This window comes from Netta rufina (genome assembly GCF_964035555.1).
Source record: "Netta rufina genome assembly, chromosome: 1".
NCBI lineage: Eukaryota > Metazoa > Chordata > Aves > Anseriformes > Anatidae > Netta > Netta rufina.
The window spans coordinates 85,670,552-85,687,222 of NC_140123.1; the positions used below are offsets into that span (position 1 = coordinate 85,670,552).

The 16,671-nt window shown below is 36.2% G+C and overlaps 1 protein-coding gene across 1 annotated transcript in view; it reads left to right on the forward strand.

Moving 5' to 3' along the window:
* The window catches only part of IL1RAPL1 (interleukin 1 receptor accessory protein like 1), a gene marked incomplete at both ends in the record, with an annotated part of 689,353 nt that overhangs the window by 498,735 nt on the left and 173,947 nt on the right, over positions 1 to 16,671 (forward strand). Inside the window, one exon of the mRNA XM_084305975.1 lies at positions 11,688 to 11,762. Within this exon, the coding sequence (XP_084162101.1) occupies positions 11,688 to 11,762 (75 nt within the window). The remainder of the gene's footprint in view (positions 1 to 11,687; positions 11,763 to 16,671) is intronic.

The window sequence follows — 16,671 nt, forward strand, 5'->3', positions numbered from 1 at the left end:
TCAGTCCACCTCACCGTCCACTTAGTCAAATTTTCGTCATTTTGCCAGTGAAGATGTGAAAACAGTGCCTTGCTGAAGTCAAAATGAACAACATTCACTGCTCTCTTCTTATCCCCAGAGCTAGCCATCTCATCACTGAAGACTATCAGATTGATTAAGCAAAATTTCTCCTTTGTAAATCCATGCAGACTGTTGCCAATAATCTTCTTGTCCTTCATGCATTTGGAAATGGTTTCCAGGCTATTTTCTCTAGCATCTTCCTAGGGATCAAGGTGAGGTCGGCCAGTTTGTGTTCCCCAGATCCTCCTTCTTGCCTTTCTCAAAGATGGTAGTGAAACTTGATTTCTTATAGTCTAAAATAGCCCAGCTTGAAGGCAAAAAGCCTGCCATAATAGAGCAGATCTAAAATGTCTGCCTAAGAGTACCAGAGTGTTAATTTGCACTCAGATCAAAGTTAAAAATAAATAAATAAAAATAAAATAAACTGATTGCAAAAGTAGAAAATAAAGATTTTTTCTCGCTTAATTTTTGAGTCACAAGATATGATACTATGTTCAAAATTCTAGCAGAACAGAGGCAGATTCAGAAGATTTAAATCACTGAAATGACTTGAAAAGTAAATGAAAAAGGTATACAGATCCATGACAGAACTGGAACAGAGAGAATGAGAACAGGTTGCCTTTTAAATCATGTGATTTTGAAATAGAGAAACAGAATTAAAATGTTGAATACAAATCCTAAAGGAGGAAAGTCAATGCCATTAGTAAGAACTTTAATTGCAAGGCTTTTAAATGTCAGCTGGAAGGATGTCATCAATGTCATCAATGGAAGGATGGAAGTGGTCAGGGTGCATAAGGTCCTATTCCCTTTATAAGGCCTCCTCGGAGACTGAGAAATCATATTCTGAAATGTCAGTATTATCAGCAGAAAGATTTAATTATGGAAAAAGTCTAGAGTATCTAGAATTTGTATTCAAAGGTCATGGGCTACAGTATTTCCAAGAACTATCTGCCTGAACTTATTCTCTCTCTTTCTTTCTCTCTCTTTGTCTGAGAAAGTAGTAAAAGCACTTCAGGAGGAGATTCACACATATTAATATTCATTTTGTAAAACCAGTGTCCTACAATAAATATGGATTAAAGAAAATACACTCCAGTTAATTTAGGTTTGGCATCTAAATCTGAGAGAGATTATTATACAAAATAACTAGTCATAAATGGAAAGTAATGTTAAATTTGAAGGTAAAAATTTAAAGATTGTGTAAGAATCAAGAAAAAGAAAAATCAATGAATAATAAAACTCCAAATTCAACTGAAAAGGGGGAAAGTCAGGCTGAACAAGATATTGTAGGTATCCCTGATTAATTGGACAATGCAATGATTATTAAAGTGAGATTTACTGGAAGTCATCCAGAAGGCATAGAAAAGTATTTTTTAAGAAAATAAGTGTTTGAGTTTGTTACAGAGAATATAATGGTATTATACTTTTTTATTTTTCTTCCACCTATACTTCAATTTAGAGACAAATGAAAAGAGAATAGACTAAAGGAAATTATGTAAGAAGGGGATGATATGCAGAGAAAATTTATTAATGTGTGTGGCAGGATGCTTGCTTGACATTACATCATAGAATCATAGTATCATTAAGGCTGGAAAAGACCTAAAAGATCATCTGGTCCAACCACCTACTATCTACTACAATGTCACCCCCTAAACCATGTCCCTAAGTACCACAGCCAACCTTTCCTTAAATCCTTCCAGGGACAGTGATTCCACCACCTCCCTGGGCAACCCATTCCAATGCTCTGTCTCCTCATTTCCATCATGAACCTCCCCTGGTGCAACTTGAGCTCATTCCCTCTAGTCCTATCACTAGTTATCTGAGAGAAAAGGTCGACCCCCAGCTCCCCACAACTTCTTTTCAGGTAGTTATAGAGAGCAATAAGGTCTCCCCTGAGCCTGCTCTTCTCCAGACTACACAAGCCCAGTTCCATCAGCTGTTCCCCATAGGACTTGTGTTCCAGGCCCTTCACCAGCTTTGTAGCTTTTCTCATTTGTTCATGCAAACCTCATGATTTATATAACTCTCTGTTTTGCTTCATTAATATATAATCTATTCAGATAGCCCAAATGTAAAGTATACTGCATATGTTTCTGTTTGAGTCACAAGCCTTACACAAGATTTGTACAGCTTCACAGCCTAACAATGGCATCTAAACACACAGATGAAAGAGCAAAAAATACTCTAATTGGTTCAAAATACCCCAAAGTATTTACAGTAAGGGTCATAGATCCCTCAGAAAATCATGAATATGGGCTGCCAGACTTAAAAAGTGATAGAAGACCATCTCCAAAAGATTTTAATTTGTCTTGGAATAGACGCAGTAGTTTAACTGAGGTCAGCTGGATTTATTTCATCCTGTTTTCACATGGTTGAAAAGACCATGTGAAAAGAAATCTCTGTGTAGATAAAACTGTAGAACAATCTAAATTCAAACCAGGAGCACAGTAATTGAATACTAAAACGTTAATTGCAGTGGTGTTCTTTGTCCTCAACTTATTTTGTCTTCCAGTCACCATTATAAGCGCAGAAAGAATAGTTAGAGGCTGAACAATATGCCACATCCCACTGACATGGTTAATAAGAGTGCCCTGTAGCATGTGATAAGCAAGAGGTGTGGGGCTCTTCCTCAAGGAATATAAATACTGTTATGCAAAATAATCCACTTAGGGCACTCTGGCATGAGCATGAACCAAAGGCCTCATGTTAGCCAGTAATATAAACATGACAAAACAAAATTCCTGCTGAGTGAAGTGCTGCTGAGCTTCACCAATAAGCTTAAATTTTGGAGAATCTCCTGATTAAAATGCTCCTAGAAATGTGGCTTTATTCTTCTGTTAAGAAGAGCATTTATTTTAATTAAACACACATAATATATCAAACGTTCATTTAAGACAACAACAGCAACAACTACCATGTTCAACATTTCTCATTTATTAGAGATTATCTGATATCTCTTAGGTGGAAGGGGAGGAACAAACTGAAGAGACCATGCAGACAGACCACTCTTCAGCATGACATCCTTTTCATAGAGCTACATAGAAAGTCTCATTTCAATAATCTTGCTTTAGGAATTACTGTTTCACAGAAAATAAATAAATAAATAAATAAATAATGTTGCAATGCTTAGAAACTTTACGGAAGATAGAAAAATAATTTAAGAAAGATAGAAAATAATTTAAATAATTTAAATAATTTAAAAAATAATTTAAGAAAGATAGAAAATAATTTATTTTGGACATTTTACATTTTTTACCCTTTTACCCATTTTATTTTATTTTATTTATTTATACTTTTTTTTTTTTTTGTATTTTATGTATCTTTTGTGTATCTTTGCAGGGTGGGGTGAGAGGGTTGTCCATACAAGAACATTCTCTTAAGATCAAAGCCTTGCTTTCTTCCTTCCTCTCTGCTTTGTTAGAACAAAATATGAATTTTAAATCTTCCGCACAAAGAACTCTTCCATACTGTCAAGATATTAGGCTGATATTTCAGTCAGTGTTTTAACTACATATATTGTTTGGTTCTTTTGTATTTCGAGACATTAGTATCTGCAATGAGAGCATTTTGATTATGAGAACCTTTTCCTTGGAGATTGCTGGAAAATGCCACTGTGTGTTCAAGAAAATTACCAGATAAAAAGAGCAATATATACATCTTCTACAGTCATAGGGGTAGTGTAAATGTCGCAACATATTCAATTAGATGTGAGTATGTAATAAAAAAACAACATCTAGATGCATCTTTTCTCCTCCAGTATTCAACCTGATGTTGATCACAGGGGACTCACAAGCTTAAAACATTATAAAGAGCTTCCTGGCAAACCTTTCAACTTCATGCTGTCTCATAAGTTTTCATTTTTCAATGCTTCTCCCTTTCCCAACATACCTCATAACAACTTTTTTTTTTTTTTTTTTCGTAACAATAGCATCTTTATTTGTATAACAATGTCATAGTAAAAAATATTAAATATTTATTATTTATTAACTTTATTACTTACCACCTTACATGCTACTACAGTTTCATACAGGAAGTGCTGGGCTTCCTGTGTAGTAATGTAAATTTACTGTACTGCATTACATAGTACTATACATTGATTACTTAAGAGGAGAGGAGAGGAGAGGAGAGGAGAGGAGAGGAGAGGAGAGGAGAGGAGAGGAGAGGAGAGGAGAGGAGAGGAGAGGAGAGGAGAGGAGAGGAGAGGAGAGGAGAGGAGAGGAGAGGAGAGGAGAGGAGAGGAGAGGAGAGGAGAGGAGAGGAGAGGAGAGGAGAGGAAGAGAAGAGAAAAGAAAAGAAAAGAAAAGAAAAGAAAAGAAAAGAAAAGAAAAGAAAAGAAAAGAAAAGAAAAGAAAAGAAAAGAAAAGAAAAGAAAAGAAAAGAAAAGAAAAGAAAAGAAAAGAAAAGAAAAGAAAAGAAAAGAAAAGAAAAGAAAAGAAAAGAAAAGAAAAAAGGAAAGAATATTACCTTATTTTGGAAAAACAAACAAACAAACAAAAACAAACAAAACAGTAGAAAGAATTAGGTATGAGAAATAAAGACAATTTTCGTTAATATGCCCTCATCAATAGGGTTGGTTGGTGATTTTATAGTATGTGGTAAAGAGAAGACAATGAGAAAGGCATAAACTGAAAAAAGAGGCAGAATTTTTGTCTCTAAATGTAAGATTTATGGAACATTTCAGCAGATAAAAGCTGATCTTCAACCAGTCATTGTGATAACTAAGTCACATTTAGGAGTCCGTTTGTGATCATATGCTTCATGCATATATCTTTATTATCCTTATATGGATCTACCCTCAGTTTGAACTGCTTGAATCAGGGTATAATGAGGCTTGTCCACACACAGTGAGGCAGATTTCAGAGTGGGACTGCTGTGAAATTCATGGTATATGTGATTTTAAATGATGTCTGTGTGAATGAAAACTAATCTGTTTTTAACTAAAAGATTATATTTACATTATTAGAAGCCTCAAACATGTATGAAGAATTTCCCTTTAATAAAAGATCTGGCCATATATTGATTTTTGAAAGACTATTAACGTCCCTAGTGGTATATCTGAATAGGTAGGTCTGCTTTAAAAGAATTAAACAAACAAACAAACACACAAACACTTGCATGCATTATTTTTATTATTTTTGCATTGCATAAGTTTTGTTATGCTCACAATTACTCAAGAGATAATATCCAATCAAGAATATCCAATACTGGATAGTATTGAGATCTCCATGTGGACAGTGACTGTATATAATATTGTTTCAAGACTGAAGGTTCAGGCTGAACATATTCATATTTAGTTTTATTGCAGTCTACCAGATGATCTTTGAGGTCTTTTCCAACCTTAATGATTCTATGATTCCATATGCTGCTGCTATAGGGGGAGTCTTATTCCCAGAGTTGTGGCCCCTGGCCTATGCCAAAATAACAGAATGAAGAGAGGAACAGAAAAGTAAATAGTAATGAGGCAAGTAAAGACATGGCATATCTTTCTGAACTGTTGGATGAATTCAGACAAATAACGTGGACTTCAAGAAAATAACTCCATCTTTTTGGTTTCCTTTAATTTCAGAGTAGGAATATATACATATATATATATATATATATATATGTATACTTGCATAATAATACATTATTTTTTCCCTATTTAATCCTGTACTGTATTTGTAATATATTCTAGGGACATTCTAGTCATTCTCTCTAAAAGCAAACTGAGTTCATAAACAGAAGAGGTTTAATCTCTTTGCATTACTTCACGTCTCAAAATGGTCAGAAGGTTTTTCATTTTCAGAAAATAAATTTTACTTCAATGAAATAGTGTAGTGGGTTTACGTGGCAAGGTTTTGGTAGCAGGGAGCCATAGGGGTGGTTTCTGTGAGAAAGATCTAGAAGCTGCCCCATGTTTGGGAAGGGCCCCATTGTTTTCCAGATCCGAGCCAATAAGCGATGTTGTTTTGCGCCTCTGTGAGAGCATATTTAAGACAGGGAAAAAACGCTGCGCCACACAGCAGCCGGGAGTGAGAGAACAGCCTTGCACCAAGGTCAGTGTAGAGGGAGGGGGAGAGGTGCTCCAGGCGCCGGAGCAGAAGTCCCCTGTGGCCTGTGGTGAGGACCATGGTGAAGCAGGATGTCCCCCTGCAGCCCATGGAGTACCACGGTGGAGCAGGGTTCCATGCTGCAGCCCATGGAGGAGACCACGGTGGAGCAGGTGGCCCTGCACCGACGGAGGCTGCCGCCTGTGGAAGACCCCTGCCGGAGCAGATTCTGGGCCGGACCTGTAGCCCGTGGAGAGGAGCCCACGCAGGAGCAGGTGATCTGGCAGGAGCTGCTGCCCGTAGGGGAGCCAGGTTGGAGCAGTTTTCTCCTGAGGGATGGACCCCGTGGTACGGACCCATATCTGGAGCAGTTCTGGAAGAGCTGCTGCCTGTGGGAAGCCCACGCCGGATCAGTTCATCAGGGACTGCATCCCGTGGGTGGGACCCCACAGCACAGGGGACGAGAGTGACCGAGAAGGAGCGGCAGAGAAGAAGTGCTGTAGACTGACCATAACCCCCATTCCCCCGTTCCCCTGCGCCGCTCGGGGGGAGGAGGTGGAAGAGGGTGGATGGGGGGGGAAGGTGCTTTTGGTTTTTTTTTCTTTGTTTTCTCACTTCTCTCGCTTGTTAGTTGTAGGCAATAAATCTTACTATCTCCTTATGCCGAGTCTGTTTTGCCCGTTACAATAATTATTGCGTGATTTTCTCGTCCTTATCTCAATCCTTGAGCCCTTTTCACATATTTTCTCCCCATTCCTCTTTGAGGAGGGGGAGTGAGAGAGCGGCTGTGGTGGAGCTCGGCTGCCCACTCGAGCGGAACCACGACAAATAGCTGAACAAAACAGTTCTAAAATACAGAAAACTAAAAATGACAAAGCAAGGCAAGCATTCTTGGGAATTTATTTTCTTGCAGGAATTGTCCTGGCTTTCCAGCCAAGAAATTGCCTTTCTGAGTTGTAGACAACTCCACACAGTCCTGTCTGCCCCTAAGAAATGAAGACTGTTTGTTATCATCAGAATTTCCTAAGAAGAATCTGAATGCTTTGTAAAGCAGACATATACATAAATCTTTGGCTTGTGCATTTTTTTATTTATTATCAGGCTTGTAAGCTTTGAAACAAAATAATTTTTTGGTGTCCATATTAGTGACATTCTTATGTACATTCCAGATTCCTTTTCTTCATTGGCTACATGAATTTCTAAAAAGTGCCCAGTCTCTTCAAATAACTGAAATTTGAATAGAGCAAATGTATTATGTGACCACAGACAGCTAAAGTTAAAGATGTAGCTTAGAAAGAGAAGTGTGGAAGGAGGCAATGTAAAAATATCATCTTCTGGCTAGTTTCCAGCTGTGTGACTGATTGCAGTGGCTCTCAGGTTCATTACCATAAGACAAATTTTCAGTGCCTTTTAGAAGTACATCCATTCTGATAGACATAGAATGTGAATTTTGGTACTTTCTCTTTGTGCACGATCAATCTATCTGCAGCTGAACAATACCTCTAAAGTTAAATATTAGTTTTAATACAGTTTCAGAGTTGGTAACTGTATTATTATATTAATATGCATTATTATTAATACATTAATAATAATGTATTATTATTAACATATGATTTTATTTGTTTTTGTTTGTTTGCTTTAGTTTGGTTTGTTTTTAATGAAAAGAAAGTTTGACACATATTTGTTTGTAAACCATTGCAGTGATTGCTCAGAAATCAAAGAAGGGTTGTAAACTTGATTTATGATCCAATATTTCTTTTTCTTTGTGAGAAGCTGACCAAACATCCCTGCCCACTCTTTTTTATTATTCTTTTTTTTCTTTTTTTTTTCTTTTTTTGAGAGAGTGACCCACCAGTTTTTGTTAACTTTACCTAGAAATTTATTGACCGTTAAGTGGGGGATGAGATAGAGGAAGAAAGAAGTAGGTGTGAGAGAGGAAGGGAAAGGAAAAGGGGAAAGATGGGAGGGGAAGAGAGATAATGTGAATCCATGCATCTGTAGATAATAATGTCCAGGAATTAAATTTCTTTCCAAGGAATTTGACAATGCCTTGTGTAAGAACAAGCATAGGGATATGAACACTGTTCTCCCTGTGTGACAATCACGTAGATTGTAGTGGGAAGAGGACCATGTCTCTATGTTTTGAAAACATTCAAAAGAATTTTGTTTCTTTGCATGTAGTACAGAACAGGAAGTGCTTTGAAATCATGAATGTCTTTGTAGGATGTAGATACTACTGCCTTCCTACTACTATTCATTAAAAATAAAAGGACTACTTAACTTCCTAAGAGGCCAAGTATTGTTGTGAGTTTAGTATACATATTTTTTAATTTCTTGCCATTTAGTAAAAAATTAGGAAGAAAGGAATAAATTCTGGTTTTGTTGTCCAGTTTACCAGATATCTGTATCTGAATATACCCTTCTGAAAAATGTGTTCATGTTGAATAGCCTGTGGATTGACTCAGTTAAGAATACACATCCCGTGGTCTGAAGGATATGAAACAGCAAGTAAGAGACAACAGGTCTACTTCAGGGTTTCTAAACTATAGAAGGATTGCATAAACTCTGTGCTGCCAATAAATGTTGTTATCTGCAGACAGTGTAAACCTGAAAGGGAGAGGGGTGGCTGGAAAACTTCTCGCCTCTGAATTGGTCTACATGGATTAATTGCCCGGAAAGCATGCATATATTTGTAGTCTAATAAATAAATAAAAGCCAAGTGGTTAAAGCCTCTTTAGTAAGGAGGATGATGGCTGCAAACTAAATGGCAACTTCCTTGTACTCTCCCTGAGTTGCCTGCTCCTTCTTCCACTGGACATAAACTCTCTTTTTCTCCTAAATACACAACGAATGTTCCCTGCTCAGCCATGCCAGTCTTCTTCCCTGACGGCTCATCTTATGGCATGCAGGAACAGCCTGCTCCAGTGCCTTTAAAAGACTGTGCCTTAAAAAACTTCCTTCTTGAGGAGAGTCTAGCCTTTCTGGACCCCTCTGCCCTTCAGGACTGACTCCCAAGGGACCCTCCCTACCAGTGTCCTGAACAATTCAAAGTTTACCCTCCAAAAGTCCAAGGTAGCAGTTTTACTGACCCCCCCCTCCTGACCTCACCAAGAATATGTACATACATATATATATTATATATATATATATACACACATGGACAGGAAAAGTTGTGATTAATGGGGATGCACTGAAATGTGTGGGACCCAACCATAGATGGTATGTAATAATGGGTAGATGGTATGTAATAATGGGTGAATATTTTCCTGGTTTTGGCTGGGATAGAGTTAATTTTCCTCCTAGTAGCTGGTATGGTGCTTTGTTTTGGATTGAGAATAATGCTGATAACACATGGACATAAGCCAAGCACTTTTGAGCTTCTCATGCACCCCCCAGTCAGTGAGGCTGGGGGTGCAGCATGAGCTGGGAGGAGACAGACCCAGGACAGCTGACCCAAATTGGCCAAAGGGATATTCCATACCATATGACATCATACTGAAGAATTATTTAATAACTTCATATTTTTCTTCAAGTATGACCCATCTACATGCTACTAGTATGGGATAACTTGTATTTATTCATTTAGAAATATGAAGCTCTTAGAGGCCTGAAGTACAAGACCACAAAAGTAATGTCTGTCTTTGCTTAAACTGGAAGAAATACTGTTTTCTAATCTACTCATTTGTTGTATTCAGATGAACTCAATCAGTTAATATATCTTTACTTACAATGAGAAAACTTTGTTTGCTTGAAGAGTCTCAAAACAGATTTAGAACAACAGTGACTCAGAAAACATTATCTGATGAATGGTAATTGAATTGAGAATGACGGAACTGCATAACTAAATTTAAATTCATAGTGGATGATTTTTTTTTAAATGGCAATCTGCTGATAAATTAAGGGCCTTTGTGGAGAAGTTAAGAATTGAGAATGACTAATTTTGCAGTTTAAGAAAAAAATATATCTCACTAATTTGAATACTTTTCCCTTCCACCCACTTTAGCCCCCAAGGAAAAGAAAAGAACAAAAAAATAGAGAAAGCTAAAATGCATTCAAATCAGTGTAAAGAAAAGTAACAACCTAGGGATATTGCCTAAAAGTCTTTCACAGCTGCAGTCTCTCTGTAAAGTCTGTAATGCAGAATGATTTCCTCTAGAAAGTAGAAGCTGTTGCTGGAAAATGAACTGAAAGAAGGTCTTTGGACCAAATCCAGCTCTTTTCCCTTCCTTGAAGAGATATTTTGATTCAGCACTAGCACTGAACATCTAAACACAACATCTAAAACATCAGTTGGGTGGGTTTATGCTCTGGTCAGATAAAGGAAAACCTCTTTAAATCCAAAAGAAAACATTGATAATGGATCCATTCTGTACTTGCTGCACTATTAGTATTAATACTGTAGATATTAAAGGGCACTGATAATTTAATCAAAGAGTAAAGCAAATGTAGCAAATAAAAAACAACTAAAGCTCTCCCTTAGTTCAACTGACAGGAGATGAGCATGTTCAGTAGATTAAACCCACATACATGGATGTGTGTGTGTGTCAGTAAGAAAGGAAGCAGTGATTTGACAAGTTTGAGGGAGAAAATATTGTACAGTTATACCAGACTGTCAAGAGTACTTTAAATCTCTGACAGCCCATAATCTATGTTAAAGACTGAAATATGAATTAATGTTGAAAAGCTAAATATCAAAATATTCCAGGGGGCAAAAAGTTGGAGATTTCCCATGAACACTTAGTAATCATTTTAAAGGAAAAAAAAAAAAAAAAAAAAGGTTCTTTCAATACTTTTAATATATCATGCACTTGTCTGTCAGAGATCAGTAAAGTGCAGACTTCCTAACAGTAGTTAGTATTACAACAGTAGTGATAATCAATGTCACTTTTATGAATTAAGTATACAGATGATGAACCCAGTAGAATGGTTTGAACATGCCTCACCATGTCCCTATTAGCACCTTCAGAATGTTTTTGACCATGACAGAACTTTTATTCCATAATTTGCATAATTCTGCCATAAGTAGTTAAGAGTAGATTAAAAGTGGGGAAGGAAGAAATTTTATTAAAAGCCCTGACATTATTTTATTGCATCCATTCCCTGGATTGTGAAAATGGACATCTTTTATGATCAGTCCACCTTCAGAATCTTCAGACAGTAAAGTATTTTTAAATAAAATTATAATTAGATGTTCAAAATTGTTTTACAGTTAGTTAGTTTATGCTATTTGTCTGTTAGTGACTATATTTGGCAGAAATGTATTTAAATACAAGCAAATATAAGCAAATACAAGCAACAAAGTACTGGATAACATTTAGGCAAACAAAACTGCAAGATGCTACTACAGGGTTTTTGTGAGAGTCTAGAGAGATGTCACACATGGAGACACAAATGTCTCCATTGCTTCAATATGTGAAAGATTCTAATTTTTGATACCATGTTTACTCTGTAAGTAAAAAACATTTACAGCTACTGAAGGCATGAACATTACTTAAACAACAACAAAAAGAAACCAAAGCATTTCTGAATATATATATATATCTTATACTACATAATAATTATCAGAAAACTATATATGTAAATTTCTTTCTTTTCTAGCGCCACTAACAGATAAACCACCAAAGCTTTTACACCCCTTGGAGAGTAAGCTAACAATTCAGGAGACCCAGTTAGGTAAGTAGCAAATGCATTTTTTTAATTGAAATTTTATGAAGATATTTGATGTGTTAATGTACAATGATTATGTAATAGTGTGATGACATTAATACTTTTATTGAAAAGTCATTAAACATACTATACTGACATGCAGAGATGTATCATATACTGTCTACCAGGGTGTTGCTCACAAATAGTTAGTAGAAATTAGTACTGAATACTAAGAACTTGAATACTACTGATGTTGGTTTTTACCATTGCTGAAAGTCTATAGTTAAACACGTACCTGAGCTTCTCTTTCTAAAGTTTCCCTTTTCTGCATATGTAATTATATCCATGGTGTATTTCAGATTTGGTAGGATTTTGTGGTTTGAATTCTGCTTTCAAGACTTCTTTGCTTTGGCACTTATGGAATTGCAAATATATTCTCTAATTATAAATGTTCTGCTGGTCTAAAACCATTCAGCAAACAGTGAGAAGTTAACATAATGGAATTTGATTATTTTGAATGTAAAAATACTTATGTTTATGAATCGAGAGTAATTCATGCATGAAGCAACCATTTTTTCCACCCTGGTGGTGGGTATTTATTGTCACTTTGGTCTCCTAGTGCCGTACAAGTAATTAAGGTTCCAAAGCTAAGCAAATGAGTGACTACAGCTTGAAGGATATAACAGTCCATCTCCTTTGTGGACTGACACTGAGGGCAACTTGTAAGTAGTTTTCAGTAGGTTACACTGGAATTATGATTAGGTGCCAGAACAGTAACTTGGTGGAACTTTCAGCATGTTAGCTACAGAAACAAAGGGAAACAAGTCTGTTGGTTGTCTACATCCCAGAAAGAAAGAAAACAAAACTCAAGACATTCTTCAGCACAACATCAGGAAAAAGCAGGTTTGCAAATGAGTCTTACAGACACTGACAGAGTATTTAATGGTGCTTGCCAGTCTAGCTAGTAGTGGCCATAGTATAACTCATCTTTCTTTTGCTCTTCATCAAAAAAATTCAAGCTATTCAGGTAATACTCTGAGGTGCTGGTATACCTGTCTTCTGAAAAAAAAAAAATATATATATACAGAAAATGGGAGATATGTTTCCTAATACAGCTAAATTCTGTTGTTTCTGAAGGCATCATTTCTGATATACCAACTCAGAAAACTTTTCCTGTTCAACAATCCGAGATGATTTTACTTTTCATTCACCTACAAGCTTAGGAAACAGAAAGCAAGTGACTGCACAATATTTTTTTTATTTATTTATTTTTTCCCCTCTTCCTAACTACCTAACTAATGCTGCTTACAGAGGTATTTTTTTAATGAAAAAAGAAAAAAAAGTCAGATCTTTTGGGGGTTTTGCCAATGTCTTGCCTAATATACTGCATTGATGAGACTAATCCAATAACACTGTAATTATGAATGGCTGGCTAGAGACTTTTATCTGTGATTTTTTGAAAAAATAATACCTTTGATTTCTGCTACTTCTAGGAAATAGAATGAATTATTTGAGAAATTCTGGGTTATGGAAAAGACACTTTTCAGACAACTAAATAGGTTTTGATGAATGTGAAAGGGTTAACTTTAAAATATTACTTTCAGACAGATTAGCAAGACTGATCATAAACAAATATGAAAATATAATACTTAACTTTATAGCAAGACACTGCAGTAATATATTAATTTTTTGCTTCAAAGTCTGTGAAAAAGTAAGTGAGAGCTGGAGGAAGTATAAAAAAGGGATAGTTTCCTGACATGAAAATTATTCCACTCTTAGATTTAATGACTTGATCCTGCTCAATAATGTTTGAAAGGGCTGTGTTTCACTTTCACTTTGGAAAGCTATCATTAACTTCTGTGGGCCAGTTCATAATCTGAAAAAAATAATAATGATAATAATGAAATACTTCAACATCAAAAGAATATCCAGGTACACTTAGCCAAACATTAGACGATTACCTCTGCCATTATCTTCCCACCCGTCTGAGGGTAATCACTCCTTGCAGACTAACTTAGATACTCCCAGAAAACACTACTCCTCCAGAAAGTCTTTGGGCTGTTTTGTTTGACCTCTCTGTTTGGAAAACAAACATATTGGTGGAAAGAGTAGCACAGAAACGGGCCACTCTGTAGGAGGCAACTGCTTGGATTTCAAGATTATGTGATCAGGTCACCAGTTGGTTAGGTGCAGAGCTGGTGCAGAGCTGGTGCAGTCAGTACTCTCTCTCCCCGCATTTCTGTGCTTCTTACCTCACAGTTGTCCACCCTGAATGGAAACAAAGGCAAAGCCCAAGTGTCAGGGAATGCCCATGGGGGACGTATACATAACATACAGGAATGCCTGTCTTCTGTGGATACACATGATGTACTGAAACATCAACAGTGATGGCTCACCTCAAAATCTTACTGTGCTGGCAGGCCAAAAAATGGTGCTAACAGACTTTTGAGAAAACTCTCAGTAAGCCTAGTTTGTTTGCTTTTGAAGAAGCCTCCGAAGTTTTGTTCTTAAACCAAGATACCTTCAGGAAGTGTCAAAATCATGGTGGGAAGACTCCAGAGCTATCTGATCTGTTTGTCTCCAGCACTGCTGGGTGACAGACATCTGACATTTACTGCTGAGATATATCAGTCCCTTCTATAAATCAGTAATTAAAATTAATGTAATGGGACCACAGAGCTGTTGCATTACTGTGTTGCATGGCTTTCATGAGACAGCATCAGACCAAAATGTGACTGCATAAGAAAAAAGGAATCTCTCTAAAAAGTATTTCATAGAGTGTTATAGAGCTTGGCTTGCTAAGACAAAAGGAAACAAACCAAAGTTGGAGAATCTGCACTGCTCAGTCCTATGAACCTAAAGGATCCCATAGTCTAAAGTAATTCAGTCATGGAAAAACTGTCCCGCTATTCATCTGATATTTGGGAGAGTATTAAACATGGCTACAGTGCAACGAGCAACCTTAGAGAGTTACAGGAGTCATGAACCTCATTTGAAATGAGGTTCACACTGAATAATAACCAGAAAATCCCTGAGTAGGGATAGAAATTGAATGAGAAATTAATTTCTCAAAGGCTTTTCTTGAAACACAGCATGAGGCAGCCAAAGCATGAGGAAGAGAAATTCTTGATGAGGAAAGAAAGTTTTATTCCCAACTTATCCTGGTCTGCATTTAATGTTTCTTGTTTGCAACTTCACTTCCATTTTTGTGATCAATAACTTACTCCTGTTGCAAGGGTAAAAGTGCTGTTTTCTTTTTAAGCTTTTCTCCTGACAAAGGGTTCCTAGATAGCTGTGGTGACTTCAATATAAACTGCTTCTCTGGAAACAATGCCTCTCGATAAAATATTATGTCAAATATAAGCTTCAAAAGTAAGAAGCCTGCAAGAAGTTTAGAGCAATAAGGAGGTGTGTTTTCCGCTCAGCTCTGAGCTATTCTGTGAGCTGGCAGCAGCATGAGCTGGGGAGCAAGGAAAAGCAGGTAATGAAGAGGAGGCAAGGGGATGTAGGGCACAGGTAATAAGGAACAACATGCATATGCAAAGAATGTCATCCTATGATTTTTTTCCTCTTACATTAAATACACTACCAAAATCAGCAAACAAAGCCCTATTAACATTTAAAAAAATAATAATAATATATGAAAATCCTAAACATCAGATAACTGTATCTTTTTAAAATTATAGATTCATGCAGATCTTGTATATTTGATAGAAATATATCTATGATATACATATTTATATAAAAATTCTCTTCTGTTTTTGTGTATTGGTAAATTTTGAGGTTTTTCAGTTTCACCTGGCTTTTCAGTCAACACTCTTTATCCCACCAGCACTGTAAAACATTCATTCTTCTTAAAGAAACAATAATCATCATACTTTTAGTCTGACTGTAGAAAATCCAATTCTATTATCAAGTCAGTCTATTTTTATGAACAAAAAGAAGAAAGGTGTGTTTCTACAACAGACCATAATGAATTAAAGAAACAACCAAACCAGACCAAAACAAACCAAAATCTCTAGAATGATCTTAAACACTTAAACATAAACTAATTATCCAATGTTCTCCCATTTTGCAATGCATTTCATGATTATATACAAGCCTGTAATTTGAAATGCCAAAATTCACCTAGAAAAATAAAGCAATTGTTGAATTACTTTCAGTTAGGCTACTTTGTATGTGATCTGAATGAAATGAGTTTTATCAAATTTCATCCAACACTAAAATTATAAAATTTACGCTTGTGACCAAATATGAAATGAATCTAGTTTTCTTTCTTATTTGTTTCTGGGCATTGTTTCTGTAAAATTAAACTGACTGGTGTCTAAGGGCTTGTTTCTGTCTTCACCTCCTGAACATTTGATCATGAAAAAATGTCACTAAAACTGCTTTGACTTTGTTGCTTTTATTGATGGTGGGTTTTTGTTGGTGGTTTTGTTGGTGGCGTTGTTGGTGGTTTTTTGTTTGTTTTCCCTAAAATAAAAATAAGAACATAAGGAAGTTCTGGAAGGAGACAAGAATACTTCAGGTAGAGGAGAATACTACCACCATGTTTTCATAAAAATCTTCCACACAAATTGGCCTTGTTAATAATAAAAGAACTCCTAAGCCTTCCTAATCAGTAACTGTATAAATAAATTAACTAAAGTGATATGAAATAACTAGCAATATGTTTTTCCTTTCTGCATGATTATTAAAATGCTAAATATATATATATATTTTTATCTGTACACAATTATTCTAACTGTCATACTGACTCTATAACAGGAATAGAATCTTTTTCATAATGTTATAGGGAGTTACTCTAATTACACCAGTGTTCTTTATACTACGGTAATCTGGTTTTGAAGAAGAAAGCCCCAGTCCCTTCCAAGTGCTTCCACATAGCAGCAAACTCTGTTAACTGGAACATGCCAATGTGAAGGAAGTTCCTGCA